At 42.8% G+C, this 13,988-nt stretch overlaps 1 protein-coding gene across 1 annotated transcript; it reads right to left on the bottom strand.

The window, feature by feature from the left end:
- Nucleotides 1-11,335, bottom strand: pmpca (peptidase, mitochondrial processing subunit alpha). Its single transcript, XM_083784262.1, has 13 exons — nt 11,273-11,335; nt 10,030-10,232; nt 9,309-9,388; nt 8,841-8,923; nt 8,194-8,288; nt 6,629-6,729; nt 5,112-5,375; nt 3,695-3,787; nt 3,004-3,122; nt 2,062-2,152; nt 1,791-1,853; nt 1,528-1,672; nt 1-610 (listed from the first exon to the last, which is right to left on the bottom strand). Exons 1-13 carry the CDS (start codon nt 11,317-11,319, stop codon nt 441-443), a joined length of 1,554 nt encoding a protein of 517 aa, XP_083640388.1. The 5' UTR covers nt 11,320-11,335; the 3' UTR covers nt 1-440.
- Between the last annotated feature and the right edge of the window lie 2,653 nt (nt 11,336-13,988).

Below are 13,988 nucleotides of genomic sequence, written 5' to 3'. Positions count from 1 at the left end.
GAGTGAAATAGCATCTTATATTTGAAGGTCTCACTAAAATAGAAATCCTATCGTTTTTCAACATTCATTCATTAAACAAAACAAGAGTTTAAGTTTGGTGGCATGTGTGGAGATGAAGATTAATTTGTTTTCATTTTTTTTGTAGCTGCTGAAGTATTCCTTTTTTAAAACCCAAAAACTTGTGCAAACCTTCTCAGCAAAAAAATGGCCTTCCAGCCAGCAAATGAAAAATACAGATTCTCCAACTGTGTGTACTGTGGACCATGGCTGTTTTTGAGATCCAGGTCATTGTCCCCTCCTCCCCAGAGCACTGCCGGGCCCTTATTCAGGGGGAAACACTAGGAGTATAGGGTCAGCGGTCTATTGTTCTCCAGGAGTTTATATACAGTGATGGTGGCCAGTAGCGGACTGGATAAATTAAATGGAACGGGGGAGGTTTTCTATCTAAATAGGCGGTACATGCGAGGCAGGCGTCCATCCTTGCTGGACAGAGCGGCCTGGATGTGCTCGTAGGAGGGCAGCTCGGTCAGGTCTCCCAGGGCGGCCACGGCGGGTTTGCCACGCAGCATCTTGCTGGTCACTCGCTTGATGTCGCCGGCTGTAACGTTACCTGGAAAGACGAGACGTTATTGTTTTTTGTTTTTTTTTCGTTTCACCCCCCCCCCCCCCCCCCCCTTTACCACTTTCAACCTGACGTCAGTGTTGATTTCATCGACTAAACTATGAGGAAAAATGTTCGCCGACTACCTTTTTTTCACGGAGGAAAACTGAATAAACTAAGCTATGATGACTGAAACTATGACTAAATATTGACAATTCCGTCAACAAAATAAAAACTAGATTAAAATGTTAAGGAGGGACTAGTGGTCATTTCATGCTTAAAATATCCGATCTACAAGCTCAACGCGACCGAGCCATTTATGTTGTAGCCCCCAAATTATAGAACGCACTCCCCTCCCAAATTGGCCCCTTCCATCGAGACTTTTAAATCTCGCCTAAAGACCCACCTTTATACCTTGGTTTTTAATCCCACTTGAGTTTCTTCGGTCCTTGTATATGTTTTGTTTCACTGTGACGCTGTTGCGTCTTGTGCTTTTCTGTGATGTGTCTCAGTTGTTTGTACTTTGTATTCTTGCTGTAGTTGTTCTGTGTGGTAGCTTTAGTGTATTTGTTTTTATTTTCTCCTGTACAGCACTTTGTAAACCCCAAGTTTTGAAACGTGCTATATAAATAAAGTGGATTGGATTGAACGCGTCACATTGTGAAGCGCTGTGAGCTTGGAGATTACCAATTGTTGGAGAGGACTAAGAATAGATGCCTGTGGACCCTGGTCAACTAAGTATATAGGTGGTTACTAGCTACAACTTGAACTAAACGTCGTAAACGAATGTTTGAGAGCCGAGACTGAACGTACCATCAAGGTGCGATGTTGACTCGCTCTACTGCCACGAAAGAAAAGCATGGAGCCTAAACTTAAAACTAAACTAAAATCATAGAATAACGCATAATGGATTTTCTTTTACTCACTTATGAGGGTACACAGTTCGTGTGGCAGCTTTCTCTTTCCCGTGGAGAGAACCTGGCGCCCCACGTCCTCGAAAATAACCGGCCGTGACTCCAGATTCATCATCAACATGGACTTAAGCTGTGTCTTGGCCCTCTCCAACTCCATCTGGATTTAGGCGTTTTCAAAACGGACACAAAGCTCCGTTTTAGCATTCCATGAGAACAGTAAGCATTTAAGCAACATCCATTAGTGTAGTTTTCCCTCTAGGAACCACTCCTCTTACCTCTCCTACTGTGCCGGTCATCTGAATGAACTCTCTGGTGATGATTTCCACCATTTCCCGTACCTGAAGAGGAAGGTATGTTTGTTTGTTTGTTTGTTTGTTTGTTTTTTTCCTTTAAATTAAAATAAATAGCACACAACACAAGGTCCTAGGCATGTAACGATTCACTCAACTCAACTCACGATACGATACGATTCGTATCACGATATGAGGTTCACGATACGATCTTTTTTACATGAGTCCTCTTCCCACCACTGACCGTTGTACATACCTGCCTGGGGTCTGCACTGGCGTGGATACACAGCAGGCCACTGTCCTCATAGCTGTGGTGGTAGGCGGTAGCGTTGTACATCCAATGATGTCTGGAAACAGTGTCAGTTCATTAACACACGACCAGATTTGACTGAGAGACTGCCATCACGCAAATTCCAGCTTTTCACCAGAGGAGAAAACCTTTTTTTTTCTCTCTCCAAAATGAGTTAATAGCAGAGGCAGACTCTTCACATACTAGAGCATGTCTGAAATATATATATTTCATATGTAAATATGAAATAAATGCTTAAACATGTTAGCTAGGTGTAATGTTAGAGACCACAGAAGTGAACCTTTCAAGCCTTTTTTTCTCAGCTCGCCGTTTTCTGCAAGACATTACTCTATAAGCCATATCTCCAAAACTGGTGGGTCAAACTGAACAACCAATATCTCTATTTGAAGCTATGCCTCCCTGCTTTCATACCACATGACAAAAAATGAAAAAAAATTCAATCAGTCTCTGAGTCTCAGTCAAATTTGGTCACACACAGTAACGCTCAGCTACTGTAGGATAACATGGTAGGCTCACTGGTGACTGCATCCACAGCAACGCCCCGTCCAACCTAAAGGAACTCATTGAACCCCCAACCTCCACCCGCTCCCTCCACTCTGGTAATGCAAACACTCTCCAAGGGGAAAAAAGACCAATCAGCTACCACACCGGGCCTTCTGCTCAGCTGCTCCACACTATGGGGGACCGGGCCTTCTGCTCAGCTGCTCGAGGGGACTTAAGACTTTTCTTTTTAACAAGGCATTTTCCTAGTTGGACTTTTTAGATGTCCCGTGTGCTTTTTAACCTTGTATCAATTGTCCTTCTTATTTTAATCCTTTTAAATACTTTTTTTTCCCCCTCTCTTTTTCAAATGTAAAGTGTGTTATAAATACAATGTATTATTATTACCTATTGAGGACGTTCAGGTATAGACGGGTGAACATGCCCTTCCCAGGCCCTCCCGCTGAAAAGGAGCCGCCTCCACCCATCATCATGTTGAGCACAGCGAACGGGATGAAGTCTTCCTCCTGCCAAAGAGAAACAAAAAAACACCAGCATTGACTCTGGGACACCGCGGTTGAAGCAAAACAAAAAAAACACCTGCATTGACTCTGGGACACCGCGGTTGAAGCAAAACAAAAAAAACACCTGCATTGACTCTGGGACACCGCGGTTGACACAAAACTGCTCAAACCAGCAGAATTCCTTTTCGGGTTTACGATCCCGTCGGGAGCGGATGATATCGTTACGTCATGTTGTACTCATTGTTTCGTGGTCATCAGGACGGAACCCTCAATCTGGAACTTCATTCCCCTCAAACCGGAAGAGTAATTAATACGTTCCCAATAAAAGCGTGACTCGTACTGCGCTGCATCGATGCTTTTATTGGGAAGGTATTCATCTTCCGGTTTGAAGGAAAGGATGTTCTGGTTTAGAGGGCTCGAGTCCGACCTGATAAAATCAATGACTAGAACATGAAGTAACGATATCATCCGCTCCCGAGTCCCGACCAGGATTTCCTCCTCCGAGGAAAGCCTGGTAACGCGAGGTTATCAAACCGTTGGAGATTCTCCATCGTTCAATCCCTACAAGCACTCACCAGGAAGGAGCAGCTCTCCAGGCCGATCATGATGTGTGCGAGCTCTGGGATGGGGGTGGGGCCGAGGCTCACGTCGGACATGTCCTTTTCCATCTAAGTGGTGATGAAAGTGAAACTTTTGAATCCATCAGAATTAGGCGTGCAGTTAATCACACTCATGTATTGATCCATTAGAAATTTAGACATAGATTTGTTCATATATAAAAACTAAGTAAAACAAACAAACAAATTCGCTTCTGAATTTTTCAAAAAACATAATCGATAGATTAAGAAAAATAACCAATAGTTGCAGCCCTAATTAGAATCATTATTCTAACTGGAGGAGAATATGGCGAGGAGAATCTGGTGGACAAATCTGCAGACAAACCAGGGGTGGGAAACTTTGAAGATGGAGAGGGCCACTATAGTTCCAGTGTCACTCCAGAGGGCCACTATAGTTCCACAGTCACTCCAGAGGGCCACTATAGTTCCACAGTCACTCCAGACTGAGGGCCACTATAGTTCCACAGTCACTCCAGACTGAGGGCCACTATAGTTCCACAGTCACTCCAGACAGAGGGCCACTATAGTTCCACAGTCACTCCAGACAGAGGGCCACTATAGTTACACAGTCACTCCAGAGGGCCACTATAGTTCCAGTCACTCCAGAGGGCCACTATAGTTCCACAGTCACTCCAGAGGGCCACTATAGTTCCACAGTCACTCCAGAGGGCCACTATAGTTCCACAGTCACTCCAGAGGGTCACTATAGTTACACAGTCACTCCAGAGGGCCACTATAGTTCCACAGTCACTCCAGAGGGCCACTATAGTTCCACAGTCACTCCAGAGGGCCACTATAGTTCCACAGTCACTCCAGAGGGCCACTATAGTTCCAGTCACTCCAGAGGGCCACTATAGTTCCAGTCACTCCAGAGGGCCACTATAGTTCCACAGTCACTCCAGAGGGTCACTATAGTTCCACAGTCACTCCAGAGGGTCACTATAGTTCCACAGTCACTCCAGACAGAGGGCCACTATAGTTCCACAGTCACTCCAGAGGGCCACTATAGTTCCACAGTCACTCCAGAGGGTCACTATAGTTCCAGTCACTCCAGGGGGCCACTATAGTTCCACAGTCACTCCAGAGGGCCACTATAGTTCCACAGTCACTCCAGAGGGCCACTATAGTTCCACAGTCACTCCAGAGGGTCACTATAGTTCCACAGTCACTCCAGAGGGTCACTATAGTTCCACAGTCACTCCAGAGGGCCACTATAGTTCCACAGTCACTCCAGAGGGTCACTATAGTTCCACAGTCACTCCAGAGGGTCACTATAGTTCCACAGTCACTCCAGAGGGCCACTATAGTTCCACAGTCACTCCAGAGGGCCACTGTGGTTCCACAGCCACATAAACAAACAAACAAATGATCCCACCTTCATGATGCCACCAGTGTACTGCGCCACGGACAGGTCAACGTTGGCGGCCGTGCTCGCTCCCCACGCCGGCGTGGCGCCCAGCAGGTACTTCCTGGCACACGCCACCAGCTGCTCGTGCTCGATGCCCACTCCCGCCAACACCATGCGCTCGGGACAATAGTAGCTGCTGAGGTAGTCGTGGAGCACCTTCCTGTCAATCTTGTCCACGTTGTCCACGGGGCAAAAGCGCGCCAGACCCACTGTGTTGCCTCGATATGCTGCCTGGAAAAAGAAAAAAATCATTGGTATCGTGACCTTTAAAAGTGTTAAAATACTGTTAGGGGTTATATTTATTTAGGCAATAACACACCAATATTCCATTCTACATCGTCTTGGTATTGTCACCTTTTCAATAAACTTCCTGAACTGCACGTTTCAACAATATATGTTTTATTAATATCCATTCATCAACTAAAATCAGAGTTCTGTATGCCGTAGGTTAAAGGGAATTATACAACAGGTCGTTTCTAGAAAGCAATCCGATTGGTTCAAACGGCCAAAATGTTAGGAAGGGACTAGTGGACACGACATCCAGTACAACACTTGCTGAAAGTAGCTGAAAATACAAGCCAACAATGCAACAGGCATAAGTTCCGCCATAGCAGTCCGAGACAGACTTAAATACATACCAAACCTGCAACTTTATTTTCAAAGTATTGTTCCAGCCAGTTTAATTTTCTTTGCCATGTAAAGACTTTTTCCAGTTCAACAGTGATGTGCACCACTTCAATACGAGACAGGCAAATCATTTACATCTCCCAAAGTTCCGTACTGGTCTGTGTCAGATACAGGGGGGCCCAGCTATGGGACACCTATACAGCAATCTCATCAAATTCTACTTCATTAAAATAAAACATTTCAAACATAAGTTCAGGACCCACTTAATTGACCAGATCACTTAATTATATTTCTTTGTATCATCTATTCTTTTCTCTAATCATGTAGATAACCAAAAATTCTAATCATGTTCTTGTTGTGTTTTTGTTGTTTTGTTCATGTTTTATATACTGCAATCATGTTTTCTGGATATTCTATATCTCATGTACAATGTTTAATTATAATTTATATAGGTAGAGGCCTCGTATAAGCCCCTTGGGCTTTTTTGCCTCAGCCTAGCACTTTACCCTTCTTATATTTATATGTTCACTGTGTTGTTTTTATACTGTGCTGAATAAATAAATACAAATACACCCTACCCCAAACCCTAACCTAACCCCACGCAGGAGGCAACGGGTGTTTTCGCATGTCGAACGTTTGGTGTCTCGAATAAGCATGTGCACCCCACAGCAAGTTTCAGTCATTACGGCATCAAGGACCACCAAAACACATTTTAGTCGACTAAATCAACTACAGTAGATTTAAATCGACTAAAATCTTATGATATTTAGTCGACTAAAACATTCCAGGTGACTAAAATGTGACTAAAATCTAATTTTGCCGTCAAAATCAACAGTGATTCAGTAGACTTGACTCACTGCGTGGATCATCTCGGTCAGTAAGGGTTCGGGGTCAGGCCTCATGTTCAGGTCCTCAAGTTCAAAACGCACCGCCATTCTGGTCATCTCAATCTCCTCATCTACACACACATACAGTGATCGGGGAAAACAAGACTCATAATCAGACTTGTCACCGACAGTGAAAATGTATTTAAAGCAGTGGTTTTCTTTCAACCCTTGTCAAGGCCTTGTCAAGGCCCAATGTTTATTTGATTTGATGACATTTAGCCTCTCAGACCCCAAAACTAAAAAATGCTTTGTTGTCGTTGGGATAAGATTTTGTCCACAATACCATGCTGTATAGACGTTGGTACTAGGCATGTAACGATATATCGTATATCGATATACAGCGATATTAATCCAGACGATATGAATCGATTCATTGAAATAAAATAAAAAATGTGAGCTTAGTCATATTCCATCATATTCAAGTGCTTTTGGAGAGAAATGATAGTCACTTTCAGTAGTAGAGCACTGTAGAGGGGAGCTGTGTGTGTCTGTGACTGTAGAGAGGAGCTGTGTGTGTCTGTGACTGTAGAGGGGAGCTGTGTGTGTCTGTGACTGTAGAGGGGAGCTGTGTGTGTCTGTGACTGTAGAGGGGAGCTACTGTATGTGTGTCTGTGACTGTGCCCAGGTGATGATGGTCGTTGATGCTCATCAAGGACGGCAATCATGTTTCTGCACTGTCAAAAGTGATGCTACTTCTTTTGCAATGTAGTTAAATAAAAAATCTCAGGGGGAAGATAAATTATATAACATTTTAAAAAACGGAAATCTTTCTTTAAAATATATATTTTTTTATCGTGAAAAATCTTATCGTGAACCTCATATCGTGATACGAATCGTATCGTGAGTTGAGTGAATCGTTGCATGCCTAGTTGGTACCATAGGAGAGAGAACAGGCAAACGTTGATCAAACTAACAATTCTTCTACATTCTCTAATTGTGTAGACTTCTTGTAAAGAAAGTAAGTAATGCAAATGTTTGACAATAATTTTAAACTCTTGAAAAATGGGTCCATTTGGTTTCATGTTACACTCTCAAGAGTTAAATATCTAATAAGGGTCCATTTGGTTACCAACTCTCCATCATGTAGCTATACTAGGGACTATTTTTGAATGTCTTTGAAAAGTATAAAATATGGCTTAACCCATTTTGGGGCGGGAACCCCTCTTGGTGTTTATAGCATTATGTCATGCTTTAGCTATTGAAAAATAGCAGACCTACAAAGCAGACCTACGAGCTTGTAGGTCTGCTATTTTTGAAAAGTCGTAAAAATGTGGCACAAATCTTTGAATATATATTTCCGAGCGAACATTTTTAACTAAGATATTGGCTTCTGGGGGGTCCCTGGAAAACCATATTTTGAGATGGGGGGTCCGTGGCCCAATAGAGATCATTCTGGGGGTCCTTGACATGAAAAAGGTTGAGCACAACTGACATAGAAACATGGGTTTTTCAGAAAACTATTTTATATTAGGATTTAGAAGCCTTTCTTTTTAATCGACCTCAGTCCAATATGTCTTAAAGTGGTTCAGACTGACCCAGGAGGCGGGGCTGCAGAACAGCGTCCGATAGAAGGCTGACCACCGTTTCTAGGCCCTTCACTTCCGCAGACACTGCATACATGGTGGTATCTCTGTAAAAGGAATTAAAATAATAATAATAAATCATTAATAAACGCTCCTCAAGCAAGTGGAAAAAGCTATACATTCTGTGATACACAATGAGTTTGTTAACCCATTCTGGGAGGGAACCCCTTTTAGTGTTTTAAGCATCATGTTATACTTTAGCTGTTGAAAAACAGCAGATCTACAAGCTTGTAGAACGCTAAGAGCTTGTAAATCGTGAAAATGAGGCGCAAATCTTTGGATATATATTCTTTCAGAGCGAAAGTTTATATTTTTTGTCCCACGATTTTGTAACCCATTTTTCACCCCTGTGTCAATAAGAGCGAACGTTTTTAACTCAAATCTTTGCTTCTGGAAGGGTCCCTGGCTGGAACAACATATTTTCAGATTGGGGTCCGGGGCCAAATACATAATTCTGGGGGTCCTCGACATGAAAATGTTTGAGAACGACTGACATAGAAACATGGGTTTTTTCAGAAAACCGTCAGGTTTTAGAAGGCATTTGTAGAATCGTCCTCAGGTCTAAATAATATGCAGAAAGACGCGGTAGGGTAACATACCTGGATGTTTGGCAGTCACATATTCCGCCGTGTTTTTCCAGCGTGAGGAGGATCTCATCCTTACTGCCGTACTGAGCTGTGGACTACAAACGCACACAACGTCAATTCTATACATAGACACGTTTTCATTTACCTTTGTTTGTTCAAATGCAATGAAGCACTGAGAAAACTGTTGCGCCTTTCTTCGTCCTTTTTTTTCAAACTTGACTACGGTAGCGGTGGTCTCAAAAACATAAGGGAAACTTTGACTGGAAAAGATTCGCTCACCGTATAGAAAATAGAAGTAAAAACTCCTTAGACTGAGACTGCTATATCAATCATATGTTCAAATGCAACCAAATGGACGGAGGCTACATTTCAGAATAAAATGCACACTTCACTTGGGATTATGTAGTACGAATGACCACAGATGATAGTGAAGATTCAAGAGGAGGGAGAACAATGTGACCAACAACCGCTAATACTTACAGAAAAGGCGAGTTTCTCCAAGAAGTGTGCAATCCCACTTGGATACTTGGCCTCGTACCTGGATCCAGAGTTTACTAAAACTAAGACAGACAGAGAAGGTTGTCCCAATATAAATACATTATCCCATTTAGACCGCTGAGGACACATTTGTGTCACCTTTTAACCACTTTAACCATTATTTTAAACTTTATCTGTTGACAAATAGCAGATCTACAAGCTCATAGTGCGGCACAGAGTGCCACGCTACGAGCTTGTAAATCTGCTATTTTTTTTAAATCATGAAAATGTGGCGCAAATCTTTTAATATATATTCTTTCACAGTGGGCGTTTTTAACTGAAATATTTGCTTCATTTTGGGCGGGACCGGGAACCCCTTTTGGTGTTAGCATTATGTTATGCTTTAGCTATTGAAGAATAGCAGATCTACAAGCTCATAGCGCACGCCAGAGCTTGTAGGTCGGCATTTTTTTACGACTGACATAGAAACATAGCTTTTTCTGAAAACTGTCAGGATGTAGAAGACATTTTTAGAATCTGATCTCAGGTCAAAATGGGTCGATCTACAAGCTGATCTACACGCATGCAGTGCGTTGTGAGCTTGTAGATCTGCTATTATCACCAGTTTGGGTCCCGGGAAACGTCAAATATCTTTTTTGGGGTCACGGGCCAAAACGTTTGGGAAAAATGCTGGTGTACAGTAACAACAGAACAAGGGACTTACTTCCAACCGTGCAGAATTGACCGAACTTATCCTGCGACGCAACTTTAAGGCCATTTTCCAACGTGGTGATCTTGGTCTCGTATTTCTCCTGCCCATCCACCGATGCAAACACTGGCTTGGGGATGCCCGGCAGGGGCGTGGACAGGGAGATATTTGGGTACCCGGTACCACTGCTGTACTTTCTGTATGCTGCGACTCCAAACCTTTGAGAAGACATCATTTGACATAAAGTGACATAATTTCCTTCACCCATCAATCGGTCACAGTTAACGCGGCGGGCTGAACGACAAATCTCAAATAACAAAACACAAGAACGGGGCGGCCGCTGGCGAAGAGGTCCAGGCGCACGCCACATATAGGCTTTGGGCTGACAGCGCGTTGCGTGTTCGAGTCCCGTTCATGACGACCTTTGCCGCATGTCTCTCCCCGTCTCTCTCAATAATAACGGCAGAAAAGCCAAAAACAAATCTTTAAGAAAACCCATTTGCAACACAATGCATTGCGAGCTTAGTTGTAGAGCTGCCATTTTCACTTTTTGATGCACTACAAAGAATAGGGTTTAAGTGATTAAATCTTAAATGTACCAACACTGACTTCACTCATACGTGTGGTAAACTTCAACTTGTAAAGCATTGATACTTTAGTTTATAACTCCAGTCCACGACATATCAGAAGCAAATATTGTACTTTTAACAACTACAATTATTTGACAGATTTACCAGGTAATTTGCAGAAAAAGATACTAACAGATTTGTTATGAAATATAATGATTATAGGTTAAGCTACCAGCAGCACAAAAGTATTTCAAATCGACCGCACCTTTGCTGCAACCTTAAAGTAATTATAGACACACATGATGCATTAGTAATTACAATTCAATATAGTACCAGTTCACAGTCAAAGTAATTTGGCACTGCTAATGCCAAAACGTGTATACTTTTACTCAAAAGGTAAACATTTTTAATGCATGTCTATTTTATTGTGTTTCTACCGTTTTCCACTATTGCTTATCTTGTAAAGTACAGACTACAGTAGGTACACTTCCAGACATGCTAGTTTGACAGCTAGCTAGGTTAGCCTCATGCAAGCAGGCTGGCTGACAGGTGACCCAACAGAAGCCGACGGTTCAACGTGCCCGGCTGTGAGTCGCTACGGCATGAAAGGCAGCTATTAAAACTCCACCGGTCTGTAAATCAGAGTTGTTGTTAACGTCAGCGGAATGAAGGCTTTATAGGTTTGTTACCTGTGGACACGACTCCAGGTTCTACACTTGGACATGTGTGTCGCCATCTTGGCTCCTTCTGTGACCACTGGAGACTAGAGAAACAGAACGCGCATGTATGATGATGACATCATTATGATGACACACATTATCAAACGCCTCCATAGACGGGAAGCAGCTGGGGACAAAAATGTCACTTTTACTTTAAAAAGTTTATTTTAAACAAGTTGTTGCCGGTGTGGTTCTTCTCAAAAATGTTAATAATAATATCAAATACTGTATATATATATATATATATGTATATATTGATATAGACAGCTGTCAAGGGCTGGTAGGCTTGGGTGGGAGTCTGTAGGCTTGAGCCCGCGGTATGGATGCGGGTATCACTTTTTATATATATGATTATGTATTATTGTTATTGTTATATTATATTGTTATGTATGTGTATAGTATATCTTCCGACTATATGCCGTTGAGGTCTTACCTACGGTCTGGCCTACAAGGCTTGGTAGGCTACTTAATTAGTGCTTAGTGGTATGGCGCTTCTGAGTATCTGGAACACTGGAGGTAATCTCATCTGGACTGGTCACTGCTGAATCTGGAAAACTGCAATGATCTGTCTTATACTATACTTTATAGGGTGACGTGACGTACGTGGCCTGAGTCCTGACGTCACGCCACTAACCGTTTCCGTGACAACAAAAATGTTTTGACCAATCTGTATGGTAGAGTATGACTATACCATTACGTTATAACTATAACAATTCAATTGCAGTGGCTGTATGATGTATTATTAGGATAATGTATTTGGTCTCCCTTCCTTGCTGATCCTGTGATCTGGTAGGACACCTGCTGGTTGCGGTTGGCAAGTGCACGGTACCGCCTGAAAGCCTTAATTATTTCTACCCTTTAAGGACTCAGTGCTAAAGACACTTATTTCTACCCCTATAGTGCAGTGGTTACCAAACTTTTTCGTGTCAGGGACCCCCAAATTGACCCCCATTTGAAAAGATACGCCAGGGTCCACGTGGTTCCATTTGTACACTCTCTGAGTTACAGACCCATAAGGGTCCATTTGGTTCCTAATTATATAGCTGGGAACCCCCTGGAACTCTCTCAGGAACCCCTAGGGGTCCCCGGACCCCACTTTGGGAACCACTGCCCTAACAGGACTCAGTGCACATGGTAAAAACAGCAGATGTGAAACCCAGGTGTGCTATTTATTATTTTTGATGCAAAAATAACTCTCTCTACCAGTAGCTATGTTTGCTACTTTTTTCTGTGACACTGACTGTATGTCAAAAAGTAAGTCGTTTACAGAAACAAATCATCATGCCTGAAGAATATACACAGTGTGTGTGTGTGTGTGTGTGTGTGTGTGTGTGTGTGTGTGTGTGTGTGTGTGTGTGTGTGTGTGTGTGTGTGTGTGTGTGTGTGTGTGTGTGTGTGTGTGTGTGTGTGTGTTTGTGTGGAAATCGCGATGTGTTCATGATTTGAACACATCGCGTGTGGAAATCGCGATGTGTTCATGATTTGAACACATCGCGTGTTCATGATTTGCAGCATTTTGTTTGAAACTGAGCACTCCTGTGAACTTTGGAAGCCAATCTTAACCAATCAGGATGGAGTCTGAGAAATCTGAAAGACTGGTTTCGTTGAATGGCTCTAGAGAGACTGTGTACCAATTTGCGTGATGTTTGGACAAAATCTGTAGGTGTACTGTGCAAAAACTTGTTTTGCACAAAGCGGCCTCCTGGTGGCGCTATAACAGGCTGTTCTGGAAAGTTTGGGGCAGAGGTTCATCGTTGGCATCCAGGGAGTGTGTGTGCAAAATTTGGCATCGACCGGGTTAACGGTGGCCGAGATTAGCTGCTCACGGACACACGGACGGACACACACACACACACACACACACACACACGGACGGACACACACACAGACGGACGGACGGACGGAGTGCAAAACATACTCCCCCCATGCCTTCGGCCTGGTGGAGACAAAAATAGAACTACAGTATATGGAGAGGTTTCTGCACGATAACAACAATATGAAAGTTACATAGTGCAGCCTTAATGTAGGCCTATCATTGATTGATTGATTTATTGACAGTTTGCTGAATTACAGTACATTTCAAGTACAACTCAATACAAAAACTGTTAACTGTGAGTGGACAACACCATAAAACATTACACGTTTACAATAGGGCCCACCATTTTCAATTCACCCACCATTTTCAATCATGGGGTTGTGATATTTGAGTGTGATTCGGTTAGGTTACTATTGTAAAACAAGTATAAGCAATAATGGTTCATTTAATTAAGTTCTTCTCCATTGGTGGTGGTGGTGGTGTGGGCCCGGGGGTTGCGGTGACATCCTGTCCCTCTCCACCAATAGGGGTGCAGCTCTTCTACAGTTCCTGCTTGTCCCCAAACCCTGAAGAGCCAATGCAAGAAGAAAACGTTTAAAAAATTCTGTTCACTCTAATATTTCTCCGATGTCAATATTTCAGATCCTGGTATTGCACATTCTTAAAATTATAATCTTTTCTTTCTTTTTTTAAATACTCCACTCCACTTCCTAGTGTTGATGCAATCCTGTTGATGCAGTAAGCACACAGGAGAACAGGAATCACAACAGATCTTCAAAACATCTGGCTATTCACAGTAGCCTATATACTTTTCCTATATGCGCATGCATAAAGTGAATGGCAAATCGAGTGGCAAATCGAGTGGCAAAG

Source organism: Protomyctophum parallelum, assembly GCF_964188405.1.
Source record: "Protomyctophum parallelum genome assembly, chromosome: 15".
Lineage (NCBI taxonomy): Eukaryota > Metazoa > Chordata > Actinopteri > Myctophiformes > Myctophidae > Protomyctophum > Protomyctophum parallelum.
This window is presented reverse-complemented; position numbering and strand designations above follow the sequence as displayed.